Consider the following 20,169-nt stretch of genomic DNA (forward strand, 5'->3'; position numbering starts at 1 on the left):
TTAGCAAATGTTGAAACGGTTTCCTCAAAAGTCGGTCAAGAGTTTAAAAGTTTCGTTTTGTGCGATAATGAGCATCGCGATATTGACTCATGTTACGTCACACTGGGTGATTGTTACCTGACGTTTGTGCTGTTGTTTCGCCTTCTAAGCTTTCCAGTGCTACTACCGATGTACACGTCATCACTACAAGGGTCCAGCATCCAGTAGTTTCCCTGTAAGTGAAGGTGGATGATAAGAGTGGAGGAATAACAGGAACATACACATCATTCAAGGGATATGGTCTAATGCATTGCTTCGCAACCAGTCGGTCGCGAAGCTATTTCAGGTGGGCGGCGAAGCATTTTTAAATATTAAAGTTTTCTATTAGATTTTAAAATTATTGTATTTTCATTAGGCATTTATGTAACAATGTAACAAATAGGTAAGAATTCAACAGGTTTTTCATTATTATTAAATTATTGCATACATTGCCTATTTTCTCATTAGGTTGTTTTTCTACTAATTGTGGGTCGCATAATGAAACTTGCATTAAAAGTGAGTCGCGAAGGTTGGTAAGCAAAAGGTTGGTGGTCTAATGAATATCGATCGCACATATTAAGTGCTACAAAAAACAAAAATGTTTGGGTAATGCCAAGTCCTGTGCTATTTTTAACGGACAAAAGTATATCTAGTGTAAAAAGTCGCCTTCAAACAATATTCACCTTTCCTGGGTCGTCGTAATGTCGGGGAACTTTCACGAAGCATTTGTTCAACGAGAGGTTGTGGCGGATGGAGTTTTGCCAAGCCTGGAAATAAGTCAAGATAAAGTTATTAGAGATCGTAATAAATAATAATATAGCTTGTTACAAGAGGCAGAAAGAGCAAATTATAAAAAAATGTTGATATATGTCCACATAAAAAGTATACGTGATTTAAATTTTAAAAAAAGTTACAAGGCACCATCAGTTAATAATTTTAGAGAGAAGTACAGTATTTTTTTTAAATTAAAAAGCCTTCACAAAAATTGATAAAAAGACTATCGACATAAAAATAGTGTAACCCTAGGTATAAATAAAGAGAGGTACTGTCTTTCTCCATTTCAGGTTTGGCAAAGCAAAAATACCCGTTAAAACCCTAGTCCTTAATACCCTTTGTTTCTGCAACTTGTTTATACTTCGCATGTTTCAAATTTCGTTTGTTGTTGCGTCATAAACAAGCAAACAAGCGATCGATTGTTTGTATAAGAAATGCTAATATTTGTAAACCAGCGTGTGGCAAGTGGTTTGTTGGTTTACAAACAAACTGTTAAAGACACGACAAACGATAATATTCGTAACTTTAACTGACCTGGGTCAGGATTTAGCGGATTATTCGCGCACAAACATTAAACAGCAAGTTTAAAATGGTCAAAGTTGTTAGTTTTTGCTACTAATAGGTCCATTTTGCCCTAACAGTGGTTTAAAATGAAACTGAAAATTCATATCCAACATTTTTTGTACGGTAATTTGCCTAAATATTTTTTTTCAATAATATATATAAGAATAATATATATATATATATATATATATAGTGTGAATAACATTTTATTAGTGTGCCATGGAGTTTCCAATAATATCAACAACCAATCTTTAAACAGCAAGCTTAAAATGGTCAAAATCGTTATCGACTATTTTTTGTGATGTATTTTTTCCTAAATGATTTATTTCAACATTGGATACACAAAAATAGCAAAAGTGTTTTTATTAGTGAACAGTCGTATGTTAAAAGCATTTCCGTAATGTAGTACACCAGTAAACCTCCCCTCACCTGTTTGTTTTCGTTGTAGTAAGGGAAGTTAGTTGTAATGTACTGGTAGATCTGACTCAATGTGAGTCGCTTCTGTGGACTTCGCTTTATCGCCATCATTATAAGGGCGTTGTAAGAATAAGGAGGCTTCTTACCGAACTTGTTGCTTGGCGGTCTGTTGCAAAAAGCAAGTTAGTAACTAAAAATATGTATTTTCACTGCCAAAGGTTTTATACACATTAACTGCAAAACAAATTGCTAACTTTGGCCAAACAAGCTTAAACAAACGGCCTACAATATACGCTTAAAATTTAATTCACTTTATGTGTTAAAAAATGTACTCAAACTGAAAACCACGTGTTTACAACTACCCTACAATTGTCGTATTCTTGTAATAAAATCCTAAGAAACCAACATTCGAAAACTATTCTCACCCATTGTTAGCCGCCTTTGTTTCCTTCTCGTCTTTTTGTTCCTTTCCGCAATCTGTTGCGTCACAATTGCCATTGTTTTCCCCCTCAAAAACAACCTCGCTACCGTCGCAGCCATTTTCATGCGAGCTTGGCGACGCACTGTCAGTTCTGCGGGCTTTCGAGCCCTCATTTCCCGCGGAATCGCTTGCTTGTGTCCCCGCCTTCATGCTTTGCTCGAATGAGGCGCTCGGCGGGAAATGAGCGAAACAAGTCGGTGAAACTTCTTCGCTCGATCTTTCAACGCGCGTCGAGCTCTGCGACGCGATTTCTGCGAAGAAAACAATCGCGGTTATTGACAATCGCGCGGCGGTTCTCACGTAACAATCAGACCATTCCATTTTGGATTTACAATAAAGTTGGGATTTCTGCAAAGGTAAATTCGCGACCGGTGTTACATTGTGGTGAGCAGGGATGTAATTATCACACGAATAATTGCAATGACCTGTTGTTCAAACCGAGCTTTTGCACTTAACAGAGGTAAAAGTGACATTTAAGCGATTAGGATCCGGAAACCTATTGTTCTTTTCGCGTTCTGTCGCGATTTTGTTGCGACGTGACCTCTGACCCCGCCCATGTAACAACTTTGATCCCCGTTTGAAGTGAAATATCGCCAATGTTTAACCGTGCCCTGTCATCACCACGTTGGAGGTTTAACATGTAAGTTGCTTCATTTGTAATCAAAACCTCCCCCTGTTATATCACCGGCACACACCCGAGTAAACTAGTGCTTCCAATAAGAATTAGTTTGGGTAAAAGTTTATAACGTGGAAGAAAGTTGCTTTTCGCTTTTTTTGTTTGAAGATTTACACAAAAAGTGAACAACTGACCCATTTCAATACCTTTTCTTTCTATGTTAATGTGTTGACCGCTTTTAAAACTTTTTTCCTATATTTTTATTTTTTTAACCAAAGTTATTGAATAAAGCATAGGAACACTATGCAAGGATCTGTAATGTTGCTTGATAATAAACGTCAAAGCCAAATAGTCAATCGACATCAATTTGACAAAGACGCTATGATACGCGCTTGTATCAGTTGAAAGGTTTTTGTTTTATTTTACCTCACAGATTTTACGAGAAGGTTTGATCCATTGCTTTATAATCGCCGCTTCAAATGCATAACTGCCATGCATTTAACAAACTCGCACCTCGTGGAAAATTGTAATTCCCACGACGCCTAAGGTTGGACAACTGACGTTTAGGGGGGTTTGGGAGGGAGGTTAACACAGCAACACCCCCCTTTATCCGGGTCTGTGGGGTTATTTCGAGGGCGTGGTTCTCGTTTGATCTTGCCACACTTTGCCCGGATACGGGAAAGCTTATTCGTACGTAGGTTGCCTTAATCGTACGTAAGCAAGCTGTTATTACGACAGCTGTAAGTGGTGATTAAATCCCCACAACCTCGACTTACTAAGGTACTTTTAGTAGGTGGTCTCGCTTATTTCAAATCAAGATACCGCAAAACAGAAGCCAAGGGCGTTTTACGCCTCATTTCTCCTTTTTTACGTATTTATTTTCTAAATCTTGCACGCGATAAAATTTGTCCAATTAACTGTTTGACCGCATAAAGGCGAACTTACAAATTATATATATTTACATTGCTTATGAATTCAAGGCGAGATAATTATGACATGAACAGTTTGACCTCTTCCAGGTATTTAATGACTTATTAAAGCTCTTTGCTCCAACATGCGATTTAACTTGCATTTCAGGTTATTGGAAAAGCAGTAAATAACATGTAAAATTTTCGTAAATAATACGTAAAAAATTAAGTAAATAAATAATTTATTTTCCAACCCACGCCCATATTAGTTACCAGTGGTTATTCGAAGTATTTCAACACATACGTTACAAATACGCATTTATATGCTGCCTTAGAAATTACGGTTGACTAGTGTCGCTTTTGCTATATATGAGCTATTCTTAGATCTTCAAATTATTGGAGTACATTTTTGAATAAGACTTTTATAAACATGCTCAGTTATTTGGACATCTAAGATGAAGCCTTAAAAGGTTTAATTGCTGTTTACGTGGAAAACAGTGTTTTGGTTAAATTCCTCTGACGTAAATATTTTAATCCTCAATTGAAAATGCCAAGTTGAGATCAATTTAAACTTTCTCCCGAACTTCTGGATCTCGCATCTGCATCTACTCCAGCCACTAATAACCTGTTATTTGCTGCCAGCTTTCTAGTTGTGACTCTCAGTGCATTGGCAGCTTGTAATCAGTGTTTGTTCGCCTTTCATATCGACTTTAAGATGTGGTAATTTGCTGAGAGCGCAAACTTGCGTTTTGAACTCTCGCCTTTGATATCTTTGATTAAAACTGGTTTGTGGACATTTTTGTAGCGGCGTCAAAATAGAATTGTTAAATTCTGAGATTAAGGCAGGTAGCAAACGCAATCTGCTCGTCTTAATTTGAACACTTGTCTGCTTTTTACCTCGTTGGTTTATTGATATATTTCTCTACTTTAATTTGATTTGCATTATTAAAATCAACGTATCATTGCGGTAGTGTCATACCGTAGAGTAGTTATATTAGAATATTTCAAGAAACCAAGTCGATATGTTTGATATAAACTATTCTATATCTTCGAAATGCGTTTAAATTAACGTTTTGTTCTATTATGAATTTGTACTTAACGTATCAATGAAAGATTGATTCTATTATTATATGAATAAACTCACTTTGCCAAACAATTATTCTTAAAGTATATAAATAAACTGATATTTCCTTTTGTATAATATATCGGAAGTTTACAAACAATCATTTAAATAAATCCGTTTACACAAAAACATTAAAAACAGCCGATCTTACCTAACTTAGCTTCGTGTGAATTTCTTCTTGGCGACAACGAATTAGCTTCCAAAATAGAAGTGACAGAAAAGTTTGCGTTCATTTTATTTCCGACTGCCTCTGCACTGCTCATGTTTCACCTGCTGATTTAGACACTGATGACCAACTGCGGCTGTGTGTGGAGATAAATGTAGCCGGGAAAGTGACTTGTGGCGATAGAAGAAGGTGAGTGCTGCTAATCCCAAGTCGGCTCGCAATTACGCCGCCAAAAAACAAGAAACATCTCCACAAATTACAAAAATAACATCCCAATCGTAAACTACTGTCTGTAATTAATTCATCTCTGTTCCTATTGTGTGCGTAACAATGGAAGAACAAATAAGTCGAATGTTGTCTTTGTCTGTGAATGGCAATTACGGTAATTGTGATTCTGGACATAGGAAATATTACTTAGGAAATGATAAATATTGTAGCAGCCTATTAATAAATCATATTTATCTGCATATTGACAATGGGAATTCGATGTATAACCTACAATTAAGAATGTTAATAAGGTTCGTAACATTTTAAACATGTTTCTATATGACCTTAAACAACAATTGTGAAATCAACATTTTACGTTTGATAACGTTTTATAATTAAGGTTAAAACTTTGCAATCTAAAATACATGTTTACAAGTTATATTTGTTAAAATCTAATTGTTGTATTTAGATGCTTTTATACGTTTTAGGCACATTAAGTCCCACATCAAACTTTTAGTAAAAAATTGAATTTTTTGCGATTTGTGAAACGACGTAGAAAAGTGGACACTTCATTTTTAGCACTGACTTGCTTTAAAAAAAAAAGCTTGATTTTAAAAAATATTCATGTAACTCTTTTACTATTTTCTATTTGTTTTGTTTATTTCGTGACTATTTATCGAAACTGATCACAATTATTTTTGATTAAATGCGAATTATTGAAATTTTTCGAGTTTATGTCTTTTAGGAACATTAAATCGCACGATTAAAATCACACAACTTCACAACCACTTCTGAATTTGGTTTTGGTGGGTAATAAATTTTTTACTTAGATTTTATTCTATTTAGAATTATAATGTTTGATAATAATATTTAATGCGAAATTTTTAATGTGTATACGGCTTTAAAAACGCGTATTGTGTGTAGAAAACAATCGTACAAAAGCGCACCTTTTTGTTACATTTAAGCGCTTATTTAAATGCCTTCATTTTATACAGATCTTTAAAATTGTTTGTATAGAAAAATAAAAAAATGTTTAACTTGGTTCTTGAACAGAAATCTAGAAATAATCGCTGGACAAAATTAAAATACATCATTTTTATTGTCAGTCTCGTTTATTCCATTTTACAGCACACTTAGTTACATCTCGCCAGGTGCCAAAAGTGTGATATAAGTCTTGCGTCGAGCATCTTGTCTGTCGCGTGTTTCCAGTTGGATGTTATTGCAGTGCATTGCCCATCGGAAGCGTGTTTCACCACCGCCACTTCCACTAATTACCCCCACATCGAAAAGCGGGGGGTGCCAGCTACAAAAACACCTCCAGGCCGCCACCAGATGAGACAGGGAAGTTTTAAAGTCAATCTCCCGAGGATTAACGCACGACTCGTCGCCTGGAGTTGATCGCGCAATTAAGTGGACGTTATGTCAATAATGTGTTGGCGCTGTACCAGTCTATCTGAGACATTGTGGTATGTGAACTTATTGCTGTTAATATAAAATGCTGTTTTATTAATAGAATAATATTTGTAGCTTGTAAATGAATATTGAAGTGAAATTAGTCGAGTAAATCGACACCACCTTGATGAAGGCGTTTGGATACGCACTTGTATCATATTCAGTTAAAAAGTGTGTATCGAAGCATTAGTAGGCCTATCGCTAGATCACAGTTGTTTGACACATATGAGTGTGCATTTTTCATTAGGATTATGTTAATTTACTTCACATATTTGGCTTTTACATTTATTTACAAGCTAGCATACTTTACAGATCCGTGCATAGTGTACCCCGATATTATTTCATAAGGGGAAAATATATATCCACAAACAATATTTATTTGAAGGGTTCATGGCCTTTCCTCATTATCATTTTTTCCCATGATCCATTCCTCCTTAAACTATATTTGTTGTGTTTTTAAAGGTTAATGCGTGATTTCTTCGCAATTTAGACGAATTTAAGTTATGTTTCTAGTATTTTGGAACCCATTTTGTTGAAACCGCTTTAGTCATCGGCGTTTTGCGTCTAAACATCTAACATAAAACTTTGATCGAATTCATCCATGTATAAGGGCATATTCGCACTGCACCCATGTTTTCCGTCTTTTTACCATAAAAAGTACGTCACGTTTTGTCATAAATTGCGACGTCTCCCTGAAAAAAATTTTCATGGTCCCACCAAACAAAATCTTGCATCCTACTCTGACTAAGCAGCCTGGCTTTTTAATTGATTTTCAACCGCCAAAGTAAAAAAATTCAAATAAAATCCAATCACAAATTTGTGTGTGCTTGAAATTTGATTAGAAAAGAAAGCTCTTTACCGCCACGCGTGTTTAACAGATTTAGATTACTTCCGATACTATTTAAGCTGATTTTTTCTGTGGTTTAAGCGTTAAGACCGTTCAAAATTGACATGATTGAATAATTAAAGAAATTTTAATGAAGAATTAGGAAACATTATCAGATAATAAAAAGAAGAAACTAGTTAATTAAGGGAACTAAAATAGTAAAATAAAACTGCCATTTTTTATTTAACTAAAGCTAAAATTAAAATGTGGGTATGGCTTTTGTCTACGAATATTTATTCTAACAAAGTTTAATGCTAGAATACGGCATTTGCAGCATTTTTTAAGTAAATAATAATGATGTGTTTCGTATTGAATCGGTGTGAGTATGAAGTGGTGTTGGAAACGAAAATGCCAAAAGAATTTGGAATTTTATAAAATTATTTTCGAACAGGTTATTTAGACTTATAATAACGGAGGTTTAATGTAATTACACAATCCGAAGGTATGGGTGGTTTAGACGATTACTCCATACTTAAATCTATCGGTAAAGGAAGCTACGGCGAAGTCCATCTTATTCAACACAAAAGGGAAAAGAAACAGGTTTTCTGCTTTTGTTGTTTAAAAGTTGTGATTTGTCAGCAATTAGTTTTTTCCTTAATATATGTTTTGGCGCTGGTCTAGAATCGTATCGCAGCATTAAAAAAATTATTAAAGCAGCGCAAAACTTGACCCAACCAAATGCTAAACCGCACCTTAACCCAAATATTGTGCATTGTGGTAGGATTCTAGACTAGCCTATGTTTTTACTTTAGTAGGTAATTTATCATGTCCTTAAGCTATGTTTTTTGACTCAATTTTTTACTATCAATGTTTGTCTGTACTCAATGCAAGTATGACAAGTGCACACCTGAGTTTTTCAACCGACCATACTTGCCCCACATAAAATAAATACGCACCCCTTTACACAAATGGTTTTCTGCACCTGGTGACAAGATTTATCCAGCTGTTCAGCCCAGTCTGTATTCTGTGGCATGTGCACACCCACATTAGTATATTGCGCACTTAAATTTTGAAAAAACAGCTAACTTGTGGTGAGATTCCCAACCTAAAGTTTCCATTAAACCTGCACATCAAAATTTGATTCCGCACATCTGAGATCTCGGCGAGAAGTGCCATGAAATGCAGACTGGCATACAGCCAAGACATCTCGTGGGGTTCTGCTATGGTTTTCAGATGGGATCATTGTTTAAATCAAAAAAGCATATGTAAATAACATTATTTTTTGTTTCATAATTTTTCAGTACGTTATCAAGAAGTTGGTCGTAAGAAAAGCTTCAAAACGGGAACGCAAAGCGGCAGAACTGGAGGCGAAACTTCTGTCCAAACTCAAACATCCCAACATTATTTCCTACAAAGAATCATTCGAGAGTGACGATGGATTCCTGTATATCGTCATGGGGTAAGTACTTTCAACTTTCCACATATCTTATTATTAAGAACTTAAAATTTAATTTTAATGGGAATAATTCATTGTATCCAGCATGAATATCAGCCAACCTAATATTTTTGTAAACACAAAATAACTAAGTAAGGCTTTAATTTTAAAATAAAATATAATTATCAAGTACAGAAAGCAGGAAAATAAAAAAAGATCTTGCTTAAAAATGCCAAATATTAGTTCATTCTTTGGGTTTTATTTTGCTTTTCTATCTGTTTTTTGTTCACTGGTTTTCTTTTCAGAATTTATGCCAGTCAATTAAATTTACTGTTCATTGACCAGTCATTTAATGTTTTTTGTTTACTTCTTTACTTGCAACCGGTCTTATAAGTTTTGCGTTAAATCTTTTCCTCCAGCTTTTTTTTATTGAAAAAATTAACAGATCTATAGGCTCCTTTTAGCTGAATAAAGTGAACCTAACTCACAAGGATCGCACTATTGATGTTAACCTTCCATAATCAAATCAATAGCATGCATTTCTTTCTGGCATGTTTTTCATAAAGTTTATTTAACAACAGCCTACTGTGTTGCAGGTATGCTGAGGGAGGAGACTTGTACACCAAGTTGCGCGAACATCGCGACACCAACGACTTCCTTACTGAGGTGCAAGTTGTTCGCTGGTTCATCCAGATCTGCATGGCTCTGCAGTATTTACACCAGCAGCATATACTACACAGGGACTTAAAAACCCAAAATATATTCCTCACCAAAACTAAAATGATTAAGGTAAGTGGGATTTGAGATGTTGGTTTAATTTTTTTCTCATATGCACGAGTAATGCTTGAAGGACTGCTGGTATAATGATTGTGCTGGTTTGAATTTAATAAACTGTGACAAACTTGTTCTAAATGGTAAACATTTCCACAGAAATTATATGGGTTTGTAAACTAAAAATTATGAAACCTACAAAAAATCTTGTGTTGTTTTGCTCATGTCAACAATAGTAAATTATGGTATTTCTATATAAACAATAAACTGAAAAGCAATATTTTTTTGAAATGTACGTAACATGTCATCACATGTAGTCAATTAAAAAAAATAATAATTTAATACTATATTTTCAAATAGTTAAATACCAGGATATCTTATTAATTCATCTTGTATAGGTTGGTGACCTTGGTATAGCTCGTGTGCTGGAAGGGGCCTCGGACATGGCGACCACATTAATCGGGACGCCGTACTACATGAGCCCCGAGCTGTTCTCCAACAAACCGTACAACTACAAGTCCGATGTGTGGGCTCTGGGGTGCTGCGTGTACGAGATGACAACGTTAAAACATGCATTCAATGCAAAGGACATGAACTCACTGGTGTACAAGATACTAAAGAAAAAGGTTTGTTGACAGAATACGTTTTGTTTGTGTAGATAAATTGTAGCCAACTTATGTTTGATTGCGATTGACTGAAATATTTTTGTTTGGTAAAAAGTTACAAGAACACTTAATAAACATTTTGAGCGTTAATTGAATTCCAAGCCAGCGATGAAGGTTAACTTTTTTACGTCAAGAAATGCTGTATAGGCTTGTCCAGACAACAATTGGTCATTTTAATGTTCTGCTTGTGTGCGACAGCCAATGTAATGACTTAAATTTCTGTAAGAAGTAAGTGGTTAGTGATATGGGATCCAACGCAAAAGTTTCATTCTGTCCGTTATCGCTTTTTCTTTTATTTTAACAACTTTTCAATCCTATATGTTTTGGAAATTATGTTTTTGCCCAACAAAGTAATCTAGAAGTTTAAACTTTGTTAAAAACCGAGAATTTTTGTCATATTTTTTGTTCCGGCAAATCTAGCTAAGGTTCATGGATAAATTTTACATATTTTTAAAGTGTAATAAACACAGAGCTCCTTGATACAGTTGTGGTGCTAGAAAGTTTCTTTATTGTTGGATCCTCACATTAGTTGTAAGTGGTATCTGTTTGACGTATTTGCCAAGATTCGTTATTTTACCAGGTTATGTGACATTGTGAGCAAACAATGACTGTTTATTTTGCAGCACCCCATTGTTACATCACAATTGTGTTGTATCTGGAACTACACTTTTGTCTAGCTGGAACTCAGTGACACATTTCACTGTTTAAAAATAATGTCTTTTGATTCTAGAGCAAAACAATGTCTCTTACTTAGGTTTGTTTTTGCTTAAATAGTTTTTTAGCTCAATGTTCAATGTTTTTGCTAATCAAAATGTCTCTAAGGATCAGACAAGTTTATCGATTTCAATAATTTAAAGTTATATATTTTTCGCAAATGGCTAGATGTGACTTTAATTTGATGTGACTTTAATTTTTTTTCCTAATGACTTGTTTATAACATCGTAAAATTGTGAAAAGTTTGCTGCTAATCCAAGTATTTCAGTTGTAGATTGTTTATTAGCTTTTCATGTCTGGTTTAGGAGTAAAATATTGTTATGTTTTTGTAAAACCAAAATTTTAATTGTGTTTTTAATTATTTAGATGCCAAAGATGCCGGATATGTACAGCAACGAACTGTGTGATTTAATTCGAAGCATGCTTCACCAGAACGCAGACAAGCGACCAAGTGTTAATAAAATACTCCGGAATCCCTTCATTAAACAACACATTCAGCTTTTCTTGGATGAAAGCAGCAAATCAAGGTGTTATACAAAACCCAATTATTGGAAATTTCTGTTCTTATGTACCAGTCAAAATTTTATTCTTTTGTACCCCCCTAAAATTATAATAGAATCAATGAAACAAATTATCTATTTCTATGTGCTTTTCAATAAAATTCTATTCACTTTTTAAATATTAAATTTATCTTCAATTCATTGCAATATTTTTTCTAAATTTAGCGATTCGAGTGCACCACATTTAAAATTTGCTAAATTTACATACTTTATTTTAGAAATGCATATTTTGCATTTTTAGTATTATATTCACTTGTTTTATTTTATTGAGTTTTTTTAAATTTTCAGACGGCCAACATCTGGTAAAACACGAAAGACTCATTCGGACTCGAGTGCGCGGAAACCTTCTGTTTCGTCGAGTCGTTGCAGTTCGAGGGAATCCAACAACTCCGTGTTTGAGCAAGACTCCAAGGTCAACATCCCCGAACCCAAGGTCATTACTCCACAACCCAAGGTCAACTATCCCGAACCCAAGGTCAACATTCAAGAACCAAAGATCATATTTTTTAAACAAATTCCATAATTTTTGTAAAAAACAATGTTTAATATTAAAAAAATGTGGTAAAAAAGCTTACCAATGCCAAAAGTGTTTTAATTAATTTTTTATGGCATAATTTCAGGTAGGTTCCATTTTTTAAACTATTCATTATTTTATTTATTTATTTTTTGGTCCTCCAAACTTAAATACTAATTTATTATTAAACTGTCTAAATTATTTCCTTTTTTTTTTAAATACCCTCCCAGTTATAGCTTTTCAAAGCATTCACAAGAAAACAAAATAGTTTTACTTTTTATCCGACAGCTTCATTTGTAAAGCTTCAAAGTGTCTTGATGTTCAAGCCAATTTTAAATTGCACCATTAAGGTTTAAAAGTGACCCATTTTTTTGTTTAACTAGTCCACGAAAAGTTCATTCTCACAATACCTCGACTAATTTATGCCGAATTCCCTAAAATACAGGGTTTCATTAAATCTTTATATGATACTCACTTACCCTTACCTTGACTTTATTTTAGGCCAAAGAAGCAATAGTTGCTGCAAAACCGACACCTCCAGGTTTAAGTGCAGCAAATCAAGTCCACAACGACATGTACAACAATGCCAAGGATGGGGAGTCGAGGGCCAAGCATTGTGTTGAAAACAATCAGCATATTGTGGGGGGGAGGCGGGTCTCGTCACCCATGGAAAGGGTTGGTTGGAACAGTTTTTTAATTTTTTTTGTGTTTTAAAGACCTCCTGACACAATGCAAAACTTCACTAAGAGGTGATTTTTTTTATTGATTTATAGCTTGGAATAGTCGAGATATACTGAGGGTATGATAATATACATAAACAGAAATTTAATTTAAAATATTTACTTATCAATTACCATATACTTGTTGCTATGTGTTATTTTGTTGTTTTTGGTATACAGATGACAGTCAATAGGCTAAAATAAATATCTTGATCGGCAAAGTGTTGCAAATTAATTAAAATGAAAGCTTTACACCTAACGTGCATTATACCTTACGTAAAAACACACACTACTATTTGAGTATTTTATTGAAAATAATGTTTTGTCCCGTTATTTTCTGGCTATTTAACTACATATTATAAGGCTTGTACACTCTCCTAATTTCAATCGACTTCCAACAACGTTTTCCCCCAGAAGCCAACCCCCCCAAACGAACCTCCCCCAAAAAGTTGCGACAATCACAGAGTCAAATCTGCTGAGTCATCAAGCTCCACAGAATCAAACGACAAAAATGTGAGCATAAGGTTTTTCTTAATGAAATTAACAACCATTACATATGTTTCCAAATACCTTCTTTTTCTCATGTCCATGTTTTTTCTTAATGCATATATTTCTTGCAGTCAACATCTCGTCCACTGCCCGAAGTGAAACTAACACCTCCCACAAGCGCAAGGTGAGAACATTTTTGTTGGTGACATCACCCAGTCACCCATTTATCAGGCAGATATAACATGCACGTCTAACTACAACCTCCAACCATTATACCCCAAAATGTTTCCTTTTTTGCAAAACATATCTAATATAAACAAGCGAGGTGAAATCCAAAAGTGTGCAGAAAATAGGTCAAAAATTGCCTAAGCGCTTTACCAGCCAATGCTAATTCTCTGCTGGGTTAAAACTTTTAAAAATTGTAAACTTTAATAAGTTTTACCTAAATGTAACTTTATAAAAAAAAAAAACTTAATTTAGATAAACAAGTGAATGCTTGTAGATACACGATGGTATCGCAGGCAAATGTGTTTTATTGTTTGCAGCAAGGAGCCAGCAGACCTTGGGTCTTCAACTTCGAGTATTGTCAGCACAAGTTCAACAAGGGTAAGCACCTGCTATAACTTAAGTGTATTGGTGCTAAGTGAATCTTACATTTGTGTTAATCTGGATTCTTGTCATTTATGTTAAAATGTCAAATTTTTTTAACAAAAAAAAATGAATTATCCCACAACGCAACAATCATTTAATCACGAAAAACGTTTGTTTTTAAAAAAAGGTAAAGTATTTTATAACATTATTTCTCCGCAAATCTTTTACAAAAATTTTTCTTGCAAAAAATATACATTCTGATTTGGAAAACCCCCGATAATTTATTTCGCTAAAAGTTAAGTTTGAACAATGTCTTAAAAAAGCAGAAATGGTTTTTCAACAAGTGAGTTTAAACGCAGACGACAAGTTCGGCTCGTGAGCGGAGAAGGGCGAGGAAGAGGGAAAAGAACTCACCTTTAGTTGGTAAGGCGAAAGTACAGCAAGCCACACCACCGGTACAACAACCCGCTGTGCAACAAACTGTGGAGGTGAGGAATAAGTCTTGCTTAAAACAATAAAAATAAGCTGTCTTTCAGACCTAGTAGGTAACTAACTAAAACAGTGGTTTCTTAAACTGGGCGTGTAAGGTTCACAAGGGGGCGCAAGAATTTGACAAACTCTGTATGAATTATGACTAAACATTAAGGCGAAGTGATGTTTCCTGCTACTAATGCTCGAATTTAACGTTTCGAACTGTTACATCCTTCTAAAAAACAGTCACATCCTTCGCATTAATGTAACTTACCTCGAAATAAATTGCTGTTCTGCTTTATGTTTTTTGATTTTAAAACAAGGTGGGGCGTGAGTTTTGTGAAAATTGTAAAAGGGGGGCGTGTCTCAAAAAGTTTAAGAACCACTGAGCTAAAACTTCCAACGATTTATGCTTCAAAGATGTCGTTTAGAATATTACTTGTTTTTTTTAATTTTTTTTTCAAAGGGGTTGGAGTTACGTTTGTAAATTTAAATTATTAACTAAATTCCACCAGTTGTGATATTACTTGCGTTTGTCTGGGTTAAGATCTACCAGGAAGTATTTTGAATCTTATTGCCATCGATTTCTTAAAGGCCACCCACCAAACTAATTGTTTTTATGGTGAAACTAGTTTAACATATTTTGTTTTTTTGCAGGAAGCACCTAAATCTGCCGTTGAAAAGCTCTCAGCATCTGAAGAACAAACGTAGGGTTTATTTCAATAAATTACTATTTTTTTAGTTTTGCTATTGAGGACTAGCTTAAAGAACGTCTAGTTAAAATTTTGTTGCAATAATGAGGACTGGTTTCAAATGAAAGCTTGTGTTTTAATTCTCTGACTCTTCACTATTTTTCTGTAAATTGCAATACAAATATAAAAGCTATAATTTTCGATAAAATTTGCTAATATTTCTGTTTTTAAACATTTACGCATTTAAGACAAACAACGTTTAAAAGCAGAAAGATATGTCAGTTCAATGCGATGTTCTGGTTTTTATATTTCATTTAAAATGCCACGAACACCAGTGTATTTTGTTCCAAAAATGTTTTGCCTTTAGTTTTAAATTTCATTATTAAGCACTAGTAAGTAAAAAATAAATTCCGTGTTATTTCTAGGTTATTTGCAAATATTTTTGGTAGTTATTTTAAATCTAACTTTTCCATTACTTTTGTGTCATTTCGAGTGTCTGACTCTTTCATTGGTCTTTATGTGTTTTTGTAATAGTTCATGTTTTGTGTCCAGAAATGTTCGCAAGAGCAGCAGTGGAGAGGAATTGAACCAGTTCTACACCTTACTGCATAGTACGCTGCGATTGGCTGACGACCAGTCCCCGCCCATAACGCCGACCAATCAGGAGGAAGCTGACGGCGACAACCGACTCTCTCCTGTCCCTGAGTTGTCGGAAAGTCAACTTTCAAACAAGGAAGTCAGTTTACTAATTGTCGCCTTGTGTCCAAATCAGTAAAATACTTAAATGCAATAATAATAAAAATCTTCGCGGCACATTTTCTATGGAAGAATAACTCTAACTGTTGCTACCGGGCATAGTATTAATAATCAGAAATAGCTCCTCTGATAACTGTATTTGTTAACCAACGTTTCGGCAACCTATACAAGCCGCCTTCTTCAGGGTGAATGACACTGAACGCTCGTACTACAATATAATTACCAGAGAGCTGTTTTTGATTTATTAATAACTTTATAACTTCACATTGGAAGACATAATAAAAATGCAATAAATGCCATAATACTGTCAGTTATCCAAAGGGTACTGTGCATTCATATTTCACATGCTTGCCTACATGTCCTTTGTTATACAAAAAAAACGTTTGATTTATTGTCTCTCCGTTTGATTTATTGTTTGATTTATTGGTTTGATGTAGCATTGATGTTGCGATTTTTCGGCCAGTTCAACGTTAGAAGGTGCTTCACTGAAGTAACTCAGTTGGTCGATCCCGCTTTGACTTAGGTTGTGAGTTCGAACCTCACCACTGGATAGTTTTACGAACCAAAGCCTGACTGATTTTTGAAAACAACTAGTAGTTGTCATCGTTACCTTTAGCTCGTATCAATAACCAAGTGTGTTTTTCACCATCCAAAGCCTTGCACTGTCACAGAGTAAATGTTTTTCCGTTCAGAACAAGCCAATGAAAAACTGTCACTTTTGGCCAACCGCTTATTGTCACTGCACTTCAAACGTATCGTTACGATTTCAAACTAACCTTAAAGCATAAGTGCGTATATCTTGTTTAACCCACATTTACTTCCAGCCCCCTCCGCAGCAGCAGGGTGACGCTTTCGCCCGAAACACCCCCCAAGCGACCCCCATTGACCTCAGGTTGCCTGCCAACATACAGCCGAACGTGAGGGCTGTTTCACAAGGTAAGTGAGTGATATTCACACTGATGGTTTGTTACATGTTTGGTTTATTTGTAGCCTTCGGACTCGCGACTCTACTATACCCAGGTCTTTAGTCCGACTTGTGCAAATTGTAAAATGTAAAACTGTTATAACATATGGTGTTATATTTCCCAATGTATTGTGGGTGGATACATTATATGACACTATGAGGGGCTTGCTGAATATTCACATTTTATTTGCGTAAATGAGTAAAATACGAGCTGTAGAGTTAAAGTGGGACTCGGGACTCGACAAAATCGTACATTTGGCCGGAGTCGGACTCTGGTTGTTTTGAACCGACTCCACAGCCCTGCTTGCATGGTTAATCTATATTACGTGTTTTACTTGAAACTAGTGATGTGCCATACCTGGCATTTTACCGCGATACCATCGGGCCGTACGATACGATATGACGTCATTACGAGTACCGATAATATCGCTTATTTCCGATATTATCGGACATCCCTATTTGGAATTTAATGGTTTCATCGTCATGTAATTTTAATGATATCTTGAAATATTCCATGTTTCAATAATTTCACATTTTCTCGCAGCCACCCTGGGTTCCACCAACAAACTAATGAAGCGTATCGTGATGTTACGTAAGGATTGCATCAAAGGTTTGGGGGTTCCCCTACTGCACAGAGCTTACGAGCTTCTGGATCAACAACACGACGAAGACAGACTCAAGGTTGGCGACATTTTGTGTCAAACCGAAAATCATAAAACATTTTTCCACTTATTTTTAATTTTACGCCATTTTGTGTCGAAAAAAATTATGAAGTAGAAACATTATTTTACCGTTTAGTAAGCTCTCACATTTTGTCGTAAACAGCAAATAAAACATTTTGCACCATTTTTTTTCAAGTTTCGTGCCAAACGGCGAGCCAAAAAGTAAAAAAAATGTATTTTTTTAATATGGTGTCTAACGATAAATTGAAAGGCAGAAAAAAAATTGTTTTGTCAAATACATGTTTGTGTTTGCTAAAACAACCGCTGTTCTTACTCACGCAGATCGAGCTGGTTGAACTTTTGGGCGAGGTTCGCTTCCACCAGTGGGCAGGCAAGATCTGGCAGCTCAAGTTCTGCGAGGAATCGATATTCCAGCATTGCGGGAGTATAACTGCTTACTGAGCTATGAGGAAGCCAATATTGCTTACTAAAAAAAGTTTGTCAGCTCGTGGCATCGTATTGATCGCTGTTCTGGTGTGATCTCTACATCAGGGCTTACCACCATTTTTTCATAAAGGGACAGATCACTGAAAGGATTGACGGTCACCGCCTGGGTTTAAAATTTTGTTTCGGACTTAAACTTGAATGTCCTTAAACGAAGGAAATATAAATAACTTTGGAACAAAAAGTGAGCCCTGAAAAATTGTTGTACGGTTTAAAAGTTAATCAAAGTTTAGTTTGGACTTGTATCCGCCAACATTTGAACTGTATTTCATCACCATTAAGTTAATATGCCGCGGGCTGTATTTGGCCAGTAGGCATAGTATACCGACCCCTGACATCACCAATGCTCACCATAAAATGTGCCGCGGATCCAGTTTTCACGCCAATGGGTGAGTTATACTCAACCAACGGACCATCACCGTGTTATGACTTTTGTTGGCAGAATGTAAATTTCTCTAAACACTTTCATATAAATATAAAAGGTGATTTTCAACTTTACGGTACGATTTAGTGACCTATTATAGAAAATACGATAGAAAATTGCTATTTTTTTATAAACCGGCTTGCAAAAAAATAATTAGCCTGGTACATTAAAGACACAGTATTTGAGTTATTTTTTACTTGTGTCGTTGTGATCCGCCCAGACCCAGTTCACTACTAAGTTTGTGTTTTTTCATTGTTATTTGAAACTAAGAAAAAAAACTATCATCGACGTGTTGGAATATTCAGTTTGACAAATATCTAGCTTCTGAAAGTGTGCTTTTTACGTTTCTATATTATTGTTGTCGGTATTGCAACCAAAAATAGCATTTTACAAAGACATTACTTGACGTCGTGCTTATATATATCGATGACGTAGTATCACATGTGTTACGTCACAGTACCTTTGTTACGTTTAGCGCTAGTATTGTTCACGATATCATATAAAATCAATCCCCGGTGCTTTATTATTTACAAGAATGCGTCGTTTAAACATATCAATAGTGACGTCACAAACACGAAACACTGCCCTTTCTTAGCCGTGAGCAATTGTTGTTTATACCTCTGTTATTTGGTAGCTGCAAACTAATGTTGAATACATTTGCACTCCGTAAATAATTGCCTCGTGTTTTGTGGTTAGGTCAAGGTTACAACAGAAGGTCACACGTTGCCAATAACAACAGCTGAGAATGGAGGTTCTGTGTGTTTATATAAAACTGAAGGAGTTTGTTAATATATAAAGTATTTTGTTAGATCAGTTTAAATCTTGCTAATGAACAGAATATTATTATGTTCTATTCGCTGGGTGGCAGTGTTGGTCTATGCAGTAAAAAAGCAATTCTGGCGGTTTCAGACACTTTATTATCCCGTTCCTTTTAATTTAAGTTTAAACGGTGAGTTTATTGCAGGTTTAAACATAATATTAAGAGGGTTTATCATAAAAAGCTGTTTTTTTTTTATTTACACGAGAGTTATTACGGCTTACTTGGTTTAAAATATCACTTTTTTGGTATTTGATCGGTAAAACACAAATTAATCAATAAAAAACTCGTTTAGAGCGTTAGGCAAAGAAAGGCGTTTCCAAATTATATTTATTTAAAACAGCAAGAAGATAATAAATTGATAGCCGATGTATTACATTTGCATAAATAAGATGCACCTTAGATAAATAAAATATACCTTCCTAGAAAGCATTTGTTTTGTTTTTAAATCGGTTCTTTAAACTGCTCTTTGTTTTTTTTGTTTTTTTTCTTGTTTTTTTAAACGTGAATGATGCATATTTCGCCATGACCAACTTATTTATATAAAAAACAATGGCTCTATCGTTTCACGGTTGAATGCCTCCGTTTTACCGCCCTTAAACCAATTGTTTTATTATTATCAGAAATTAAAAATAGATTGGACGTTTTTTGCTGGTTTTGTGTCTTATCAGCAAATTACTCTCGCCTCAGAAACAGCAGTTGTAACTGAATTCTGAAAAGACAACTGTTGTTGGCAAAAACTTAACTGACTAAAGAGTTACCTTAATGTGACAGCAGTGACCTTCAGTTAAAGCTAGACAAATGTTTTGTTTGGCGCTCTTTCACTTATGTACGTGAAAAATTATGCGAAAAACAAAACAAAATAATAC

At 35.0% G+C, this 20,169-nt stretch overlaps 1 protein-coding gene across 1 annotated transcript; it reads left to right on the forward strand.

Moving 5' to 3' along the window:
- The first annotated feature begins 8,056 nt into the window (after nucleotides 1-8,056).
- Nucleotides 8,057-19,144, forward strand: LOC146163061 (uncharacterized). Its single transcript, XM_083382836.1, has 16 exons — nucleotides 8,057-8,152; nucleotides 8,854-9,011; nucleotides 9,584-9,776; nucleotides 10,157-10,384; nucleotides 11,504-11,664; nucleotides 11,986-12,172; nucleotides 12,713-12,886; nucleotides 13,345-13,443; nucleotides 13,551-13,603; nucleotides 13,965-14,025; nucleotides 14,370-14,498; nucleotides 15,139-15,188; nucleotides 15,726-15,909; nucleotides 16,754-16,865; nucleotides 17,438-17,574; nucleotides 17,898-19,144. The coding sequence occupies exons 1-16, from the start codon at nucleotides 8,057-8,059 to the stop codon at nucleotides 18,015-18,017; spliced, it is 2,142 nt and encodes a 713-aa protein (XP_083238962.1). The 3' UTR covers nucleotides 18,018-19,144.
- The last annotated feature ends 1,025 nt before the right edge of the window (nucleotides 19,145-20,169 follow it).

This window comes from Ascidiella aspersa, chromosome 2 (genome assembly GCF_963924565.1).
Source record: "Ascidiella aspersa chromosome 2, kaAscAspe10.2, whole genome shotgun sequence".
Lineage (NCBI taxonomy): Eukaryota > Metazoa > Chordata > Ascidiacea > Phlebobranchia > Ascidiidae > Ascidiella > Ascidiella aspersa.

What these genes read in the sequence shown, in the direction of transcription:
- LOC146163061 (XM_083382836.1), top strand. Translation starts at nt 8,057, where the DNA reads ATGGGTGGTTTAGACGATTACTCCATACTTAAATCTATCGGTAAAGGA. An exon ending in TCTCGTCACCCATGGAAAGG is followed by an intron (nt 12,887 to 13,344) that starts GTTGGTTGGAAC and finishes GTTTTCCCCCAG; the next exon opens with AAGCCAACCCCCCCAAACGA. An exon ending in ACGACGAAGACAGACTCAAG is followed by an intron (nt 17,575 to 17,897) that starts GTTGGCGACATT and finishes TTACTCACGCAG; the next exon opens with ATCGAGCTGGTTGAACTTTT.